Source organism: Hippocampus comes, unplaced genomic scaffold (assembly GCF_001891065.2).
Source record: "Hippocampus comes isolate QL1 unplaced genomic scaffold, H_comes_QL1_v1.1 scaffold161, whole genome shotgun sequence".
In the NCBI taxonomy this organism is placed as follows: Eukaryota; Metazoa; Chordata; class Actinopteri; order Syngnathiformes; family Syngnathidae; genus Hippocampus; species Hippocampus comes.
The window spans coordinates 519,310-530,568 of NW_017806067.1; the positions used below are offsets into that span (position 1 = coordinate 519,310).

The window sequence follows — 11,259 nt, forward strand, 5'->3', positions numbered from 1 at the left end:
GTGTGCCGCCTGCGTCTCTGGCGTATTGCCGCCTGATGCGCGCTCGTATGTGCGCCGCTGTGGCAGAAAGGTGTGCGCCGTCATGGCAACAAGCCTCACGACTCCCCACCAGCCCCCCCCCCCCCCCGTGCTCGTCAAGGACATTGGCGCGGCTTTAAATGAAGCAAGATGCTCTCGCATGACTAAAGAACAGCCCGCGTCATCCACTCATGAGGAGGGGAGGAGGACGGGGTCGGTCTCTTTAAACGAGAGAGCCCCGCCCCCTTTCTGCCTTCATCAGAGCTGTTGCGGTGACAGCTTGTGTTGCCATGGTATCTGCCCATCGCCACCACGTCCCTCCACTTACCTCCCCTCTGCACTGCGCAAGGCCTGTTTCCATGGATGTGGTCTGAGTGACAGGTGGCCCTCACAACAAAGCTCCCTCCTCCTCCTCAGTGGAGCTCTGCGTCTAATGGTGTGTGTGTGTGGTGGTGGGGGGGTGACATGCACCCCTTTTTGACTCCCCTGCATGCTCTTTTTTTCCGTCCAGCGGTGTTGAAAAGATCTCGTGATAAAAATGGCCGCGCTGAGGGGGGAAGAAAAAAAAAGATGGTGGGGAGGGAGTTACGTCTTGTCCTTTCCACATCCCCTCAAGTATGCAGCAGGGCGGCCAGCTGTTGGCTAATGCGGCGTGTGCCTGCCTGCGTGCGCGTGCGGTTGTCCACGAGCACACACTGGCGGAGTTGGGAGCGTTGCCATGGCAGCCAGCGAGGAGCGAAGGCGTTGCCTCCGGCCGCTCGTCTCCATTTGTCCAGGCCTTGTTTTTGCCTGTATGGAATCACAGCTGTTCCTCAATTAAATACAACATTGAGTCACATCAGAAAGCCACACACACACACACACGCTTGTTTCCACACCTGCGCAGGATCTTCCTTCCATCCCTCCCTCGGTGCGTCAATTTCACGAGTGATACAAACCCTCCAGCTATGCTCACATTCAAATATCCTCCCTCCACACTGCACAACTTGGCTCACTTGTTTGCACACTTGACGCTACAAGTGTGGAGTGTGTACAGTACAGTGAACCCCCGTTTATTGGGGGGAGATGTCGCACACCCACCCGTGATAGACCAACTTTTAAAAATGGAAAATTGTTTTGCCCCTTTACACACTTTAAACACATTTAAACTTTTTAAAATACACTCAGGGCCACCAAACACACACTTTTTTCAAGTATGCCATCGGAGTATTAGCACGTTGCCTTGCTTAACACAAGATGTCCCAAAAAAGGTGTGCTCGCTGTTGTCGCACAAATCAACAGGCAATTGATCACTCCATATTCTTTCGTACAGCTAATGGAATTCAGGATGTAGCTTGCCCTTGCTAAAATTGCGAGGGAGAAGTCACACTAAATATTTGACACTTTGGCCTGTAGCAGCTGTTTCTTTTCCTTTATTTATGATAATTAGTGACCTGAAAGTTTTTTTGTTTGTTTGTTTTTGCACAGTACGTCTGATTTGGTGGCGTTAATGATTGATGGGTAAAATGTTGTGAAGGCCCCCCCCCCCTGTCTTCCACGCCCGTGACAGTTAGGAGCGCCAGTGTGGCAGTTAATGAGTAGTGTAGGCACACAAGCAAGCGCTCCCCCTCACACACAGACAAACACACATGCGCGCGCGCGCGCCTCAACACAGTTCCTCCTCTAAGACCTCGTGCGCACACTTGTTCGGCTTTCACTTTGACGGCGGCACCGTGTGCAGGAAGTGTCGAATATCGTGTGGCGTGTTCTACGAGGACTTGTGGCAGGTACTGTTGCGCCAAAATGAGGAGTTGAGTTGGGGCAGCTTTGCGTTTTTAAATGTCGTTCAACCTGTTTGCTCTCTTTTTCCAAACTGTTTTAAGCTTCGGTGTTTTAAAAATGTAAAACGTGTTGAGGAGTAAGAACGAAAGTGGCATGTACTGCTGTGCTTGTGTGAAATGCTGCGCGACTTGTTCACTCTAAATTGTGAGTTCCACCTGTCTTACTTTCGCAGATCAGACTGAATTTAATTGAGTTATCTATTTATTTATTTCACTTTACAGAATTGTCTCAGAATTTGATTGCTACCAGGTACTTCCCCCCCAACTGAATCAGGCTTAAAATGAATGGATACTTCCCTCTTTGATCACACCATTTCCTCCATAAAACACATCTGCCATGTGACAAAGAGTGAGTTGGGTTGGTCACAAACGGCCAAACAGGCTCTCAGCGTTGGCGCGCGGATGTTTTTTTTTTTTTTTTTTTTTTTTTTTTTTTTTTTTTTTGTGCGGAAAGTAGAACTACAGGTTTGGCCTGAGCCAACCTGACAAACGATTGTGTCTACGTGCCGCGCACGTCCGACGATCTGCCTCGTAGACAGAGAGGCGCTTCCAGTGGCATATTGTACATCCATACTCGTTCCAGCAAACGCACAGAAGACAATGCTAATATTGTGCGCTAGCTAAGGTGAGCATTGTGTGCGTGTTTGCAGACCCGAGTCGGTGGAGGCCAGCCCCGTGGTGGTAGAAAAGTCCAGCTACCCGCACCAGATCTACAGCAGCAGCTCTCACCATTCCCACAGTTACATCGGCCTGCCTTATGCCGTGAGTACCCGCGGCCAACAACCCGCAGACATTCTGTTCGTGAACCCGCGCCTGACGACTTCACGTTCGCCCTCCAGGACCATAACTATGGGGCGCGGCCCCCGCCCACGCCGCCGGCCTCGCCTCCCCCTTCCATGTTGATCCGTCAGGGCGATGGGGGGTTGTTTGTTCCGGGCGGCCAGGATGAAGCATCCACGGGCACCACGCTCAGCACCTCCGAGGATGGCAGCTACGGGGCCGACATCACCCGCTGCATCTGCGGCTTCACGCACGACGACGGCTACATGATCTGCTGCGACAAGTGCAGGTTCGCCGCCCTTGAAGCACGCCGCTCTTTCGCAACACCCTGGCGATCCCCAGATGACTCAACTCTGTGCTTTGATTGCCGTCGCTAGCGCCTGGCAGCACATCGACTGCATGGGCATCGACAGGCAGAACATTCCTGAGACATACCTTTGCGAGCGGTGCCAGCCGAGACACCTGGACCGGGAGAGGGCCATCCTTCTGCAGACGAGGAAGCGGGAATGTTTGTCAGGTAGGACCAAACGAAGCCGGGAGAGACCATTCGATGCCAAGTCGGCACTTTTGTTGCGAGATGAAACCACTCTTCAGACTACCGTAGCAGCTGTACCCTCAAGAAGCAAACGGAGCTGCTTTTAAAATCGTTGCTAATGTCTCATTTGAATGCTGTTGGAAAACAAGCACATTGGTATGTTGCTCACGCAAAGTTAAAAATGACGTGTGCTATTAGGCTAACGAAAGTTGTGTGGAAACTTTCTGAAAAATGACTCAAATGCTAAAAAGCACATACATTTCCCCTCTAAATAACACAGTGATTTTCTCTGTCACAGTCTGAGTAATACGACACAACAAAGTAGTCACCGGCTGCAGGGCAAAAAAAAAAACAAGCTGCTTTTGCAGACTCATTCACTCAACATTTGATCAAAGATGTATTTCCTTGGTGATTTGCTGGCTAATTGCTTGTAAATAGCTCAGCAACCACAGCTGAAACCAAAAAATGGGGAAAAAAAGCAAACCTCCCGATTTTAAAAGGTGATGATCAACAAGCTCACCAATATTTTGTTGTGGTTGTATTAATGCCGCTGTCCAACCTCTGTAATGTTCTGTCTAAAGACGTCATCGGGCAATTGCACTGTCATCCGGTAACTTTGACCGACTAATAAATCCGCCGTCGGCGACATTCTCCAAAAATGAGTTGGCAACATTCTCAGTCCCACATAGTTGTGGTACACTCGCCATATTGACGTCACTAGCGTCAGGTTGTCCGACGTGTCGGGGCGCAACTCTCTGAACAGTGACACCTGCTGGACAGAAAAGGAACGAGTTTCATCTGCGCTGCTGGCCTCCTTGTCATTCAAGTAGACGGGGACACCAGCGCGACGGAGAGTGGGGATGAGGTGCCTCTGGAGCTCTACTCCACTTTCCAGCACACGCCCACCACCATCACCCTCACCACCGGGCGCCTGGGCAACAAGCAGGTGGACAAGAAGCGCAAGAAGAGCGGCGAAAAGGAACCCCCGGCATCTTCGGCACGAGCCAAGAAGGTAAATTCTGCAAACCGACGCGAATAAACGCTACTTCCAAAATGTTGAGGGAAAGGCGCTTTTGAGGGAAGTTTATGGTTCTGAGTGGCGCCATGTTGGAGATGGCGCGCTTTCCCTTTTGTTCATATTTTAATTGCTCCCCGCAGGCCTTCCGAGAGGGCTCCAGAAAGTCCTCCAGAGTGAAGGTAAAAATACATGCGGCGCCACAAGACAGGTTTCTCTGCGCCGATCCTGGAATAACCCCGCCCTGTTTCTCATGTCACAGGGCGCCGCCCCGGAGCAGGAGCCAACGGAGCACCCGGCTCTGTGGGAGAACAAGATCAAGACGTGGATGGAGCGCTACGAGGAGGCCAGCAGCAATCAGTACAGCGAGGACGTGCAGGTGCTGCTGCGCGTCAAGGAGCAAGGCGACGGCAAGAGCCTGGCTTACAACACGCACCCGGCCTCTTTCAAGCCCCCAGTGGAGGTACGACAAACACGAGCTGTTGTGTTGTACTTTCTTAAGTTGCTCAGACCAGTGGCTCAGTCTGCGGTTTTTTTTTTGTTTTTTTTTTTGCGCAGAGTCAAGTTCAAAAGAACAAGAAAATCCTCAAGGCCGTCAGAGACTTGGCCCCCGATTCCCTCATCATCGAGTACAGGGGCAAGTTTATGCTTCGGCAGCAGTTTGAAGCCAACGGATACTTCTTCAAGAGGTCAGTCGTGGGACACAACAATACAAAAACGAGAGATTGGATTGATGCTGAAACTAAAAGTACGCCGTAGTCTTTACAGCTGAGCTTAATTTGATTTCGAAATGCGCATGTCCAGTCGTTGGTCTCGGTAATTTTGGCACAACGAGGTGATGAAAGACAAAATTGCCAATTCGTCCTCATGAAGCATCACACAATAGAGCGGAACCAACAAAACGGCGATATGGTTTTAGTTGGGACTCTTAAGCACAACACGGCTCATGGCGGGGTACGGATGGGAAGTTGGTCTTACGTTTAATTTTAACTGGAATTTACAAGAGTTGCATTCAACCTGACTCCTGTCGTAACATTGTTAGAGAAGGTCAAATGGAGTTCACCTGGAACCAAATGTCTCAGATATTTTGGATGTGTCTGAATAGCGCATCCGTATTTTCATGCAACTCCAGCTCACACCTTGTCTCTGCTTCCTTTTCTAGACCTTACCCCTTTGTGTTATTTTACTCCAAATTTGATGGTCTGGAGATGTGCGTGGACGCGCGCAGCTTTGGCAACGAGGCGCGCTTCATCCGCCGATCCTGCACCCCCAACGCAGAGGTGAGGCCACGCCCCCGACAGCAACGTATCGCAACTCTTAGTATGTGCTCTGACACTCTCCCGACCGACTGCGCGTCAGGTGCGGCACGTCATCGAGGACGCCATGTTACACTTGTACATCTACTCATTAAGGCCCATCACCAAAGGCACGGAGATCACCATCGGTTTTGATTACGACTTCGGCAGCTGGTGAGTCACGCGCTCAACTGGGAGCGTCATCCCCGGGGGTGATTTCAGCTCGGGACTCACCCGTTTTGCTTCATGTGCAGTAAATACAAGGTGGACTGTGCCTGCGTGAAGGGCAACCCGGAGTGTCCCGTTCTCAAGCATAATCTGGAGCCCACCGAGAACCTGGGCTCCGGCGCGCGGCGGCGGAACAGCCGCAAGGACAAGGACCCGGGCCGGGAAGACCTGAGCCAGAACCAAAACATTGGCGTGGATTGCGAGGGCAAGGGCAAGAGCGTGGGCGACTGTAAGCAGAGGAAACTGTCACCCCTCCGACTCTCCATCTCAAACAATCAGGTAAAACTGCCCACCCCGTACCTGATCACTGATTTCCCCTGTTTATCGTCTCCGCATGTGAGTTCCACTGTTTGTCCATTTCTATCTATCTATCTATCTATCTATCTATCTATCTATTTATTTATTTATTTATTTATTTATTTTAAACTTTAGTTTGACCTCCTGCGTCACCTTTGTCCCCGAGTTACTTTACCACATGCCAGATAAAGCTCTTTAGCCCCAATAAAGGAGGGGATAGCAACTCATTTCTCGGTGCACATCAACGCCAGTGGGTGAGCAGTGTTGTTTTGTGCCCACTTGCAGCACAAGCTGTAAAACGACACCTCCCAATATTCCCAATATTCACCTCACCCAATACGCTTCAGGTGACTGGCCCACTCTCTCCCTCCTCACCTTTGCTGTCCTCCGCTGCTCTCACCTGTTCTCCCTCTCGTCTGTAGCCAGACCTGAATGACAAAACGTCATGCCGCCACCTCTCCCCCCACCCCCCACCTCCCTTTTACAGGATCCCGACTTATTTGAGGATCTAGAAGACAAAACGTCCGTTAGCAATGAAGTAGAGATGGAGTCAGAGGAACAGATTGCAGAGAGAAGGAAGAAGATGGTAAGTGTGCCGAGGCAAACGGCGCCCTTTCAGCTTTTGAGTAGCTTTCCTGCAGCCGACCAGCGCAGAGTGTAGATGGCAAAAATCGACAACCAGCCATTTCCCGCCCCCCCCTTCCCCGCCCCACTTGTTTGTGTCTGGGTGTGGTCTGATATTTGTGGCTCGGTTTCGGTGCAGCTGCCTCTTTCATCTTCATCAGTACTGACATCCTCCCCTTATGTGTCTTGCTTTGGCCTTCCGTTTCCTTTGCTCCTTGCCTGTTGCTTTGTGTCTTACGCAGGCAAAAAAGATCCCCGGTAGTCCCCTCTTAAATCGCTATCCAGCCACACACTGAATGAAATGACCCGCCCACTCGCCAGTCCGCTCCATTACGTTCTCGACGCATGAGAGGGATCAAAATGAGCGAGCGGGGGGTCGACTAAACACTGGAAAAATTACGCATGGGCGCACTCTGGAAATTACCCCGCAGTCAGCTTCATTTGCCATCGCGGAGCCTGGGCGTAAAGTGCTGACTCATCGTTAGCCTGCCAGCGTGCCGCTAAAGACTCTGTGAGAGATGGATTCTCACAGTTTTAGAGGGGGGGGTCGAGTGAAAGCCGGTTGCCGGTTATTTTGGTTAACCTACTCCGAGCCTTTCTGCTGATCCTCTCCAAATTGTACACATTGTCACTCATGATGTCTTCCCAAAGAGTACCCGCCCAGCCCCCAGGGGTAGCTGTTCCAACCTAATGCTTCTTGTGCCTCAGCAGTGTTCCTCTTGACTTTTCCTCTGTCTTGAGCCGACCGAGGGGTGTCATGTTCTCTCTGCATCTCCAAATTAATCCGTCACCTTGCTCCATGTGACGCTGATGAATCCTGACCTGAGCATTGTCTTCATCTCTCACGTAACTCCTCCCCGCAGACGCGAGAGGAGCGGAAGATGGAGGCCATCCTGCAGGCCTTCGCACGAATGGAGAAGCGGGAGAAGCGGCGCGAGCAAGCGCTGGAACGTATCGGCAGCGTCAAGCCCGAGCTCGGGGGTCGCAGCGACATCAAGGAGGAGCCGCCGGCCACTCCGGAGACGGCGGACTCCCCTTCTGTCATACAGGTAGGATGATGGATCAGACGTTATGGCTGTGATGGTGCTACAAAAGGGTGAACTCACAAAGAAGGGAACTTTATAGTCTCGGGGGGAAAGGGCTGAACGATTTAGCATGAACACAAGTCAGTAAATCAGCCCTGTTCCAACCGGAGCTCATGTCAGACCTTTTCTCCGACTGCATCAATGTTACAGCTGTAATTCTCTCTTCCGTCTCTCTAGCCGCCTCTTCTCGAGGTAAAAGAGGAGCCGGGGTTGAAGCCGGCTAAGGTCAAAGGCTCGCGGAACAGGAAAAGCTTTTCCAGGAACCGCACGCACATCGGCCAGCAGCGGCGGCGAGCTCGCACCATCAGCACCTGCTCCGACTTGGCCCCGGGCTCTCCGGTGGAGCCCGTTGAGCCTCTGAGCAGCGAACCCCTCGAAGGGGAGGCGCCCATCGCGCCGGAGCCAGAGGCCGTCGCCGCCCAGCCGCCGGACGCCAGCCCCCCGCAGAGCAACTCTCCCGCCCCCGACCGAAACCGCACCGGGAGCAAGAGTTTCAAAACGAAAAAGGTATTTTCATTGCGGCAGGCGACGAGCGGGCTGGCGGTAATCATTTTGCCTCCGCAGCACTTTGTCAGCGAATGGGTGGGCGAGAAACAGCCGGATCGTTTGGCGGCACGCACCCCGGAGCCGGCGCCGGAGCGACCGCTGCGGATCAGCAGCGACCCCGAAGTCCTGGCCACCCAGCTCAACGCCCTTCCGGGCCTGGCCTGCTCGCCGCAGGTGTACAGCACGCCCAAGCACTACGTCCGCTTCTCCTCGCCTTTCCTTGCCAACCGCAGCCCCACCGCCCCCGGCGTTCCCACCGGGAGACGGCGTTCCAGAGAACTGCCCGAAACACCCCCGACCACCGGGTCCTGCAAGAAGGTGCCATGTTCCCCTTCACTTTGCTCTGCATCAAAACCTTCACCCGCCGGTTTACTCACGCTCCCTTCTTTCGCTCCAGCGATGGTTAAAGCAGGCGCTCGAAGAGGAGGGATCCACCAGTCCGGCCAGAAGATCCAGTCTCTTTATGCCCAGCGAGGGTCCTCTCAGTCCCTCCATTAACGGAGACTCGGACAGCCCCCTTCCCTACAACGGCTCCTGCTCACTGCCCGGTTCGCGCTCTTAATCACGAATCTTACCGATCGAACCAAAGACAACGCGTGTGACGCTTGCGTGTTCTTTCAGAGTTGCCCACGCCTTTGAAGAAGCGCCGCTTGAGCCCTCTCGACGCCTGCATGTCGGAGAGCTCCACGCCCTACGCCTCCCCTTGTGCCACGCCCACCCGGGCCGACCCGACGGAAACGTCTGCGCCGCCCGTGCTGACGGCCACGCCGCCGCGGCCCCGAACTGAGGAGTCTGGAGCGGAGCACGTCGCCGGCACGCCAACACAAACACTTACTCCACCGCGGGAGGTGAATGACCGAGTTTTTCTCCGTACCATTTTGGTGAAATGGCGAATGATGACGTCCCTTGTTCTCCGCAGAGCGAATGTTCAACGGAAAGCTCGCCTGACGTCAGCATGAAAGCAAATTTATTCGAGGTTGGCAACCTGCCAGACCGTCCTCCTTCGTTGATCCCGTCTCCCTCCATTTGGACGCCGTGCTCCGACGGCCTCCCGCCCGACGCCAAGACGTCAGTACTTGAGAGTCCGCAGCCGCCCACCGTTATCGAGTGCGCGGACTTGGCGGAGGACCGGCCGGACCTTGTGACGGCGGAGGGCGCCGGCGGCGGCGAGGCTTCCTCCTCTGCCGAAACGTGTGCTTCCTCCTCCTTCCCGGGCTGGATCAAGAGCCCGGAGAGGTGCCCGGCGACACCGGCCGGCCTCAGCTTCTCTCCCGTCAACTCCAACCTAAGGGACCTCACCCCGTCGCACACCTTGGAGCCCCTGCAGGCTTCTTTCAGACCTGAAGCTGCAATGGGACCTGCGGTGGCAGCACCGGCCACCCAGACGGTTTTTGCTGACGGCCAGGGGCCCCTCTTTTACCCCTGCGCCGAAGACCCGAACTCGGCTGGCTTCTCCCGCTCGCTCGTTAGCGACGAGGGAGGCGGCTCTGCGCAGAATCCGCCGCAGAAGAAGAAGGTGAGCTTGTGGCGTGCAACATCACCCTCTTGTGGTTTGCCATGACACCTGCACTCAACACCACGTCCCTCTTCAAGGTCTCCCTGCTGGAATACAGGAAGCGACAGCGCGAAGCTCGCCGCAGCGGCTCCAAGACGGAGTGCAGCTCCCCGGTGTCCAGCGTGCTCCCTTTGAGCATGGACGGTTTTCCCGTTGTCGCCATGGAGACCAGCGGCGAGGGCTCCTTACCTCCGCCTCCTCCTCCGCCTCCCCCTCCTTCTTCTGCAGCTCTTGGCAGCGGCAAGGAGCCGCAGACCACGGAGGAGACTGAGAGCTTGGGCGAGAGGGAAGGAGGAGAGGGACAATGGTAGGCGGGCGGTGACGTCACGACATCTGCTGTGTTTGTCTTTGAGCTAATGGATGTTTTTCTTCCCAGGACGTCCTCCACGTCCGTTGAACAGGCACGGGAACGGAGCTACCACAGAGCTCTGCTGCTCAGTAAAGACAAAGACACAGGTGATGCACTGCCAAGCACTTATAAGGAAAATCAGAATACCAGCGTTGTCGGGAAACCAAAATTGAGTCACACATACTACAGGCCTGACACAAATCTTGAAAACGTTTCGTATTTTTAGTTTGGGCAGTTCATAATAGCATCAGTAGAAAATGCTTATTTCTGTTGTTTTTTTTCTGACGCAAGTATTCACAGGGGAGAAAGGACCGAGTCCTGCTTCGAGTAATTGACATTCCCCTATAAATGGCTGCCGATATGAATGTTTTAAACCATAACTAGATCTCAAAGTACCATCCGAACTCAAAAGTATGGTGACATCATTTCTTACTGTTGTTCAAGATGGTGAAGCAGAAGGAGGTGATACACCGACAGCAAGGGACTCTCCATCTCCTGGACTTCAGAAGACCCCGACTCATGCAGTAAGTCTTCACCAGATTATGCAGGACTTATTTTCTTTTTTCTTTTTTAATGGTTTTGTTGCTTCCTCTTAGCCGGGCTCTCCTGGGCCAGTCGGTTCTGTAATAGCCTGCAGCTGGAAAGAGGAAGACGGCGACGGTCCGCCTCGAATAGCGAGCCAGACCCTGCAGCTGCCAAAGTCCAAACCGACGGCCGTCACCCCAACCAAGCTGCACCCGCCGCCGCCCTCCTCCCCCGTGCACTACCCGGGGCCGGCCCTCCTCCACGTGCAGCCTCAGGGCTCGCCCTACCGCAGCCAGAGAGCACTCTTCTCCTCCCAGTCCCAAAACCAAACCACAGGCCAGGTCGCGACGCCTTCGTTCGTCCAGTACAATGCGCAGGCCGCCCCTCCGCCACCGCCGCCCCCTCCCCCGCCGGCGCCGCCCGCCTCCACGGCCTACTTCCCCGCTCAGACTACCTCCCCGGCGGGCCCCTTCCCCGGATTCAAAGCGGCCGCGACGCCCTCCTACCCTCCGGGCTCTCAGGCCCTGATGCAGACTCTTCCCCACAACGTGCACTACCAGACCTCGGCCGCCCCGCCTCCACCCCCG

General features: G+C 54.2%; 1 protein-coding gene across 1 annotated transcript in view; it reads left to right on the forward strand.

Moving 5' to 3' along the window:
* Window positions 1-11,259, forward strand: part of kmt2e (lysine (K)-specific methyltransferase 2E) — an 18,460-nt gene that overhangs the window by 5,686 nt on the left and 1,515 nt on the right. Inside the window, exons 3-23 of the mRNA XM_019893602.1 lie at window positions 2,489-2,600; window positions 2,678-2,907; window positions 2,996-3,135; window positions 3,984-4,165; window positions 4,312-4,350; window positions 4,431-4,631; window positions 4,727-4,857; window positions 5,331-5,448; window positions 5,528-5,637; window positions 5,718-5,970; window positions 6,476-6,574; window positions 7,476-7,661; window positions 7,875-8,204; window positions 8,262-8,561; window positions 8,641-8,791; window positions 8,865-9,091; window positions 9,163-9,759; window positions 9,837-10,105; window positions 10,175-10,254; window positions 10,592-10,671; window positions 10,744-11,254. Of these exons, the coding sequence (XP_019749161.1) occupies window positions 2,489-2,600; window positions 2,678-2,907; window positions 2,996-3,135; window positions 3,984-4,165; window positions 4,312-4,350; window positions 4,431-4,631; window positions 4,727-4,857; window positions 5,331-5,448; window positions 5,528-5,637; window positions 5,718-5,970; window positions 6,476-6,574; window positions 7,476-7,661; window positions 7,875-8,204; window positions 8,262-8,561; window positions 8,641-8,791; window positions 8,865-9,091; window positions 9,163-9,759; window positions 9,837-10,105; window positions 10,175-10,254; window positions 10,592-10,671; window positions 10,744-11,254 (4,346 nt within the window). The remainder of the gene's footprint in view (window positions 1-2,488; window positions 2,601-2,677; window positions 2,908-2,995; window positions 3,136-3,983; window positions 4,166-4,311; window positions 4,351-4,430; window positions 4,632-4,726; window positions 4,858-5,330; window positions 5,449-5,527; window positions 5,638-5,717; window positions 5,971-6,475; window positions 6,575-7,475; window positions 7,662-7,874; window positions 8,205-8,261; window positions 8,562-8,640; window positions 8,792-8,864; window positions 9,092-9,162; window positions 9,760-9,836; window positions 10,106-10,174; window positions 10,255-10,591; window positions 10,672-10,743; window positions 11,255-11,259) is intronic.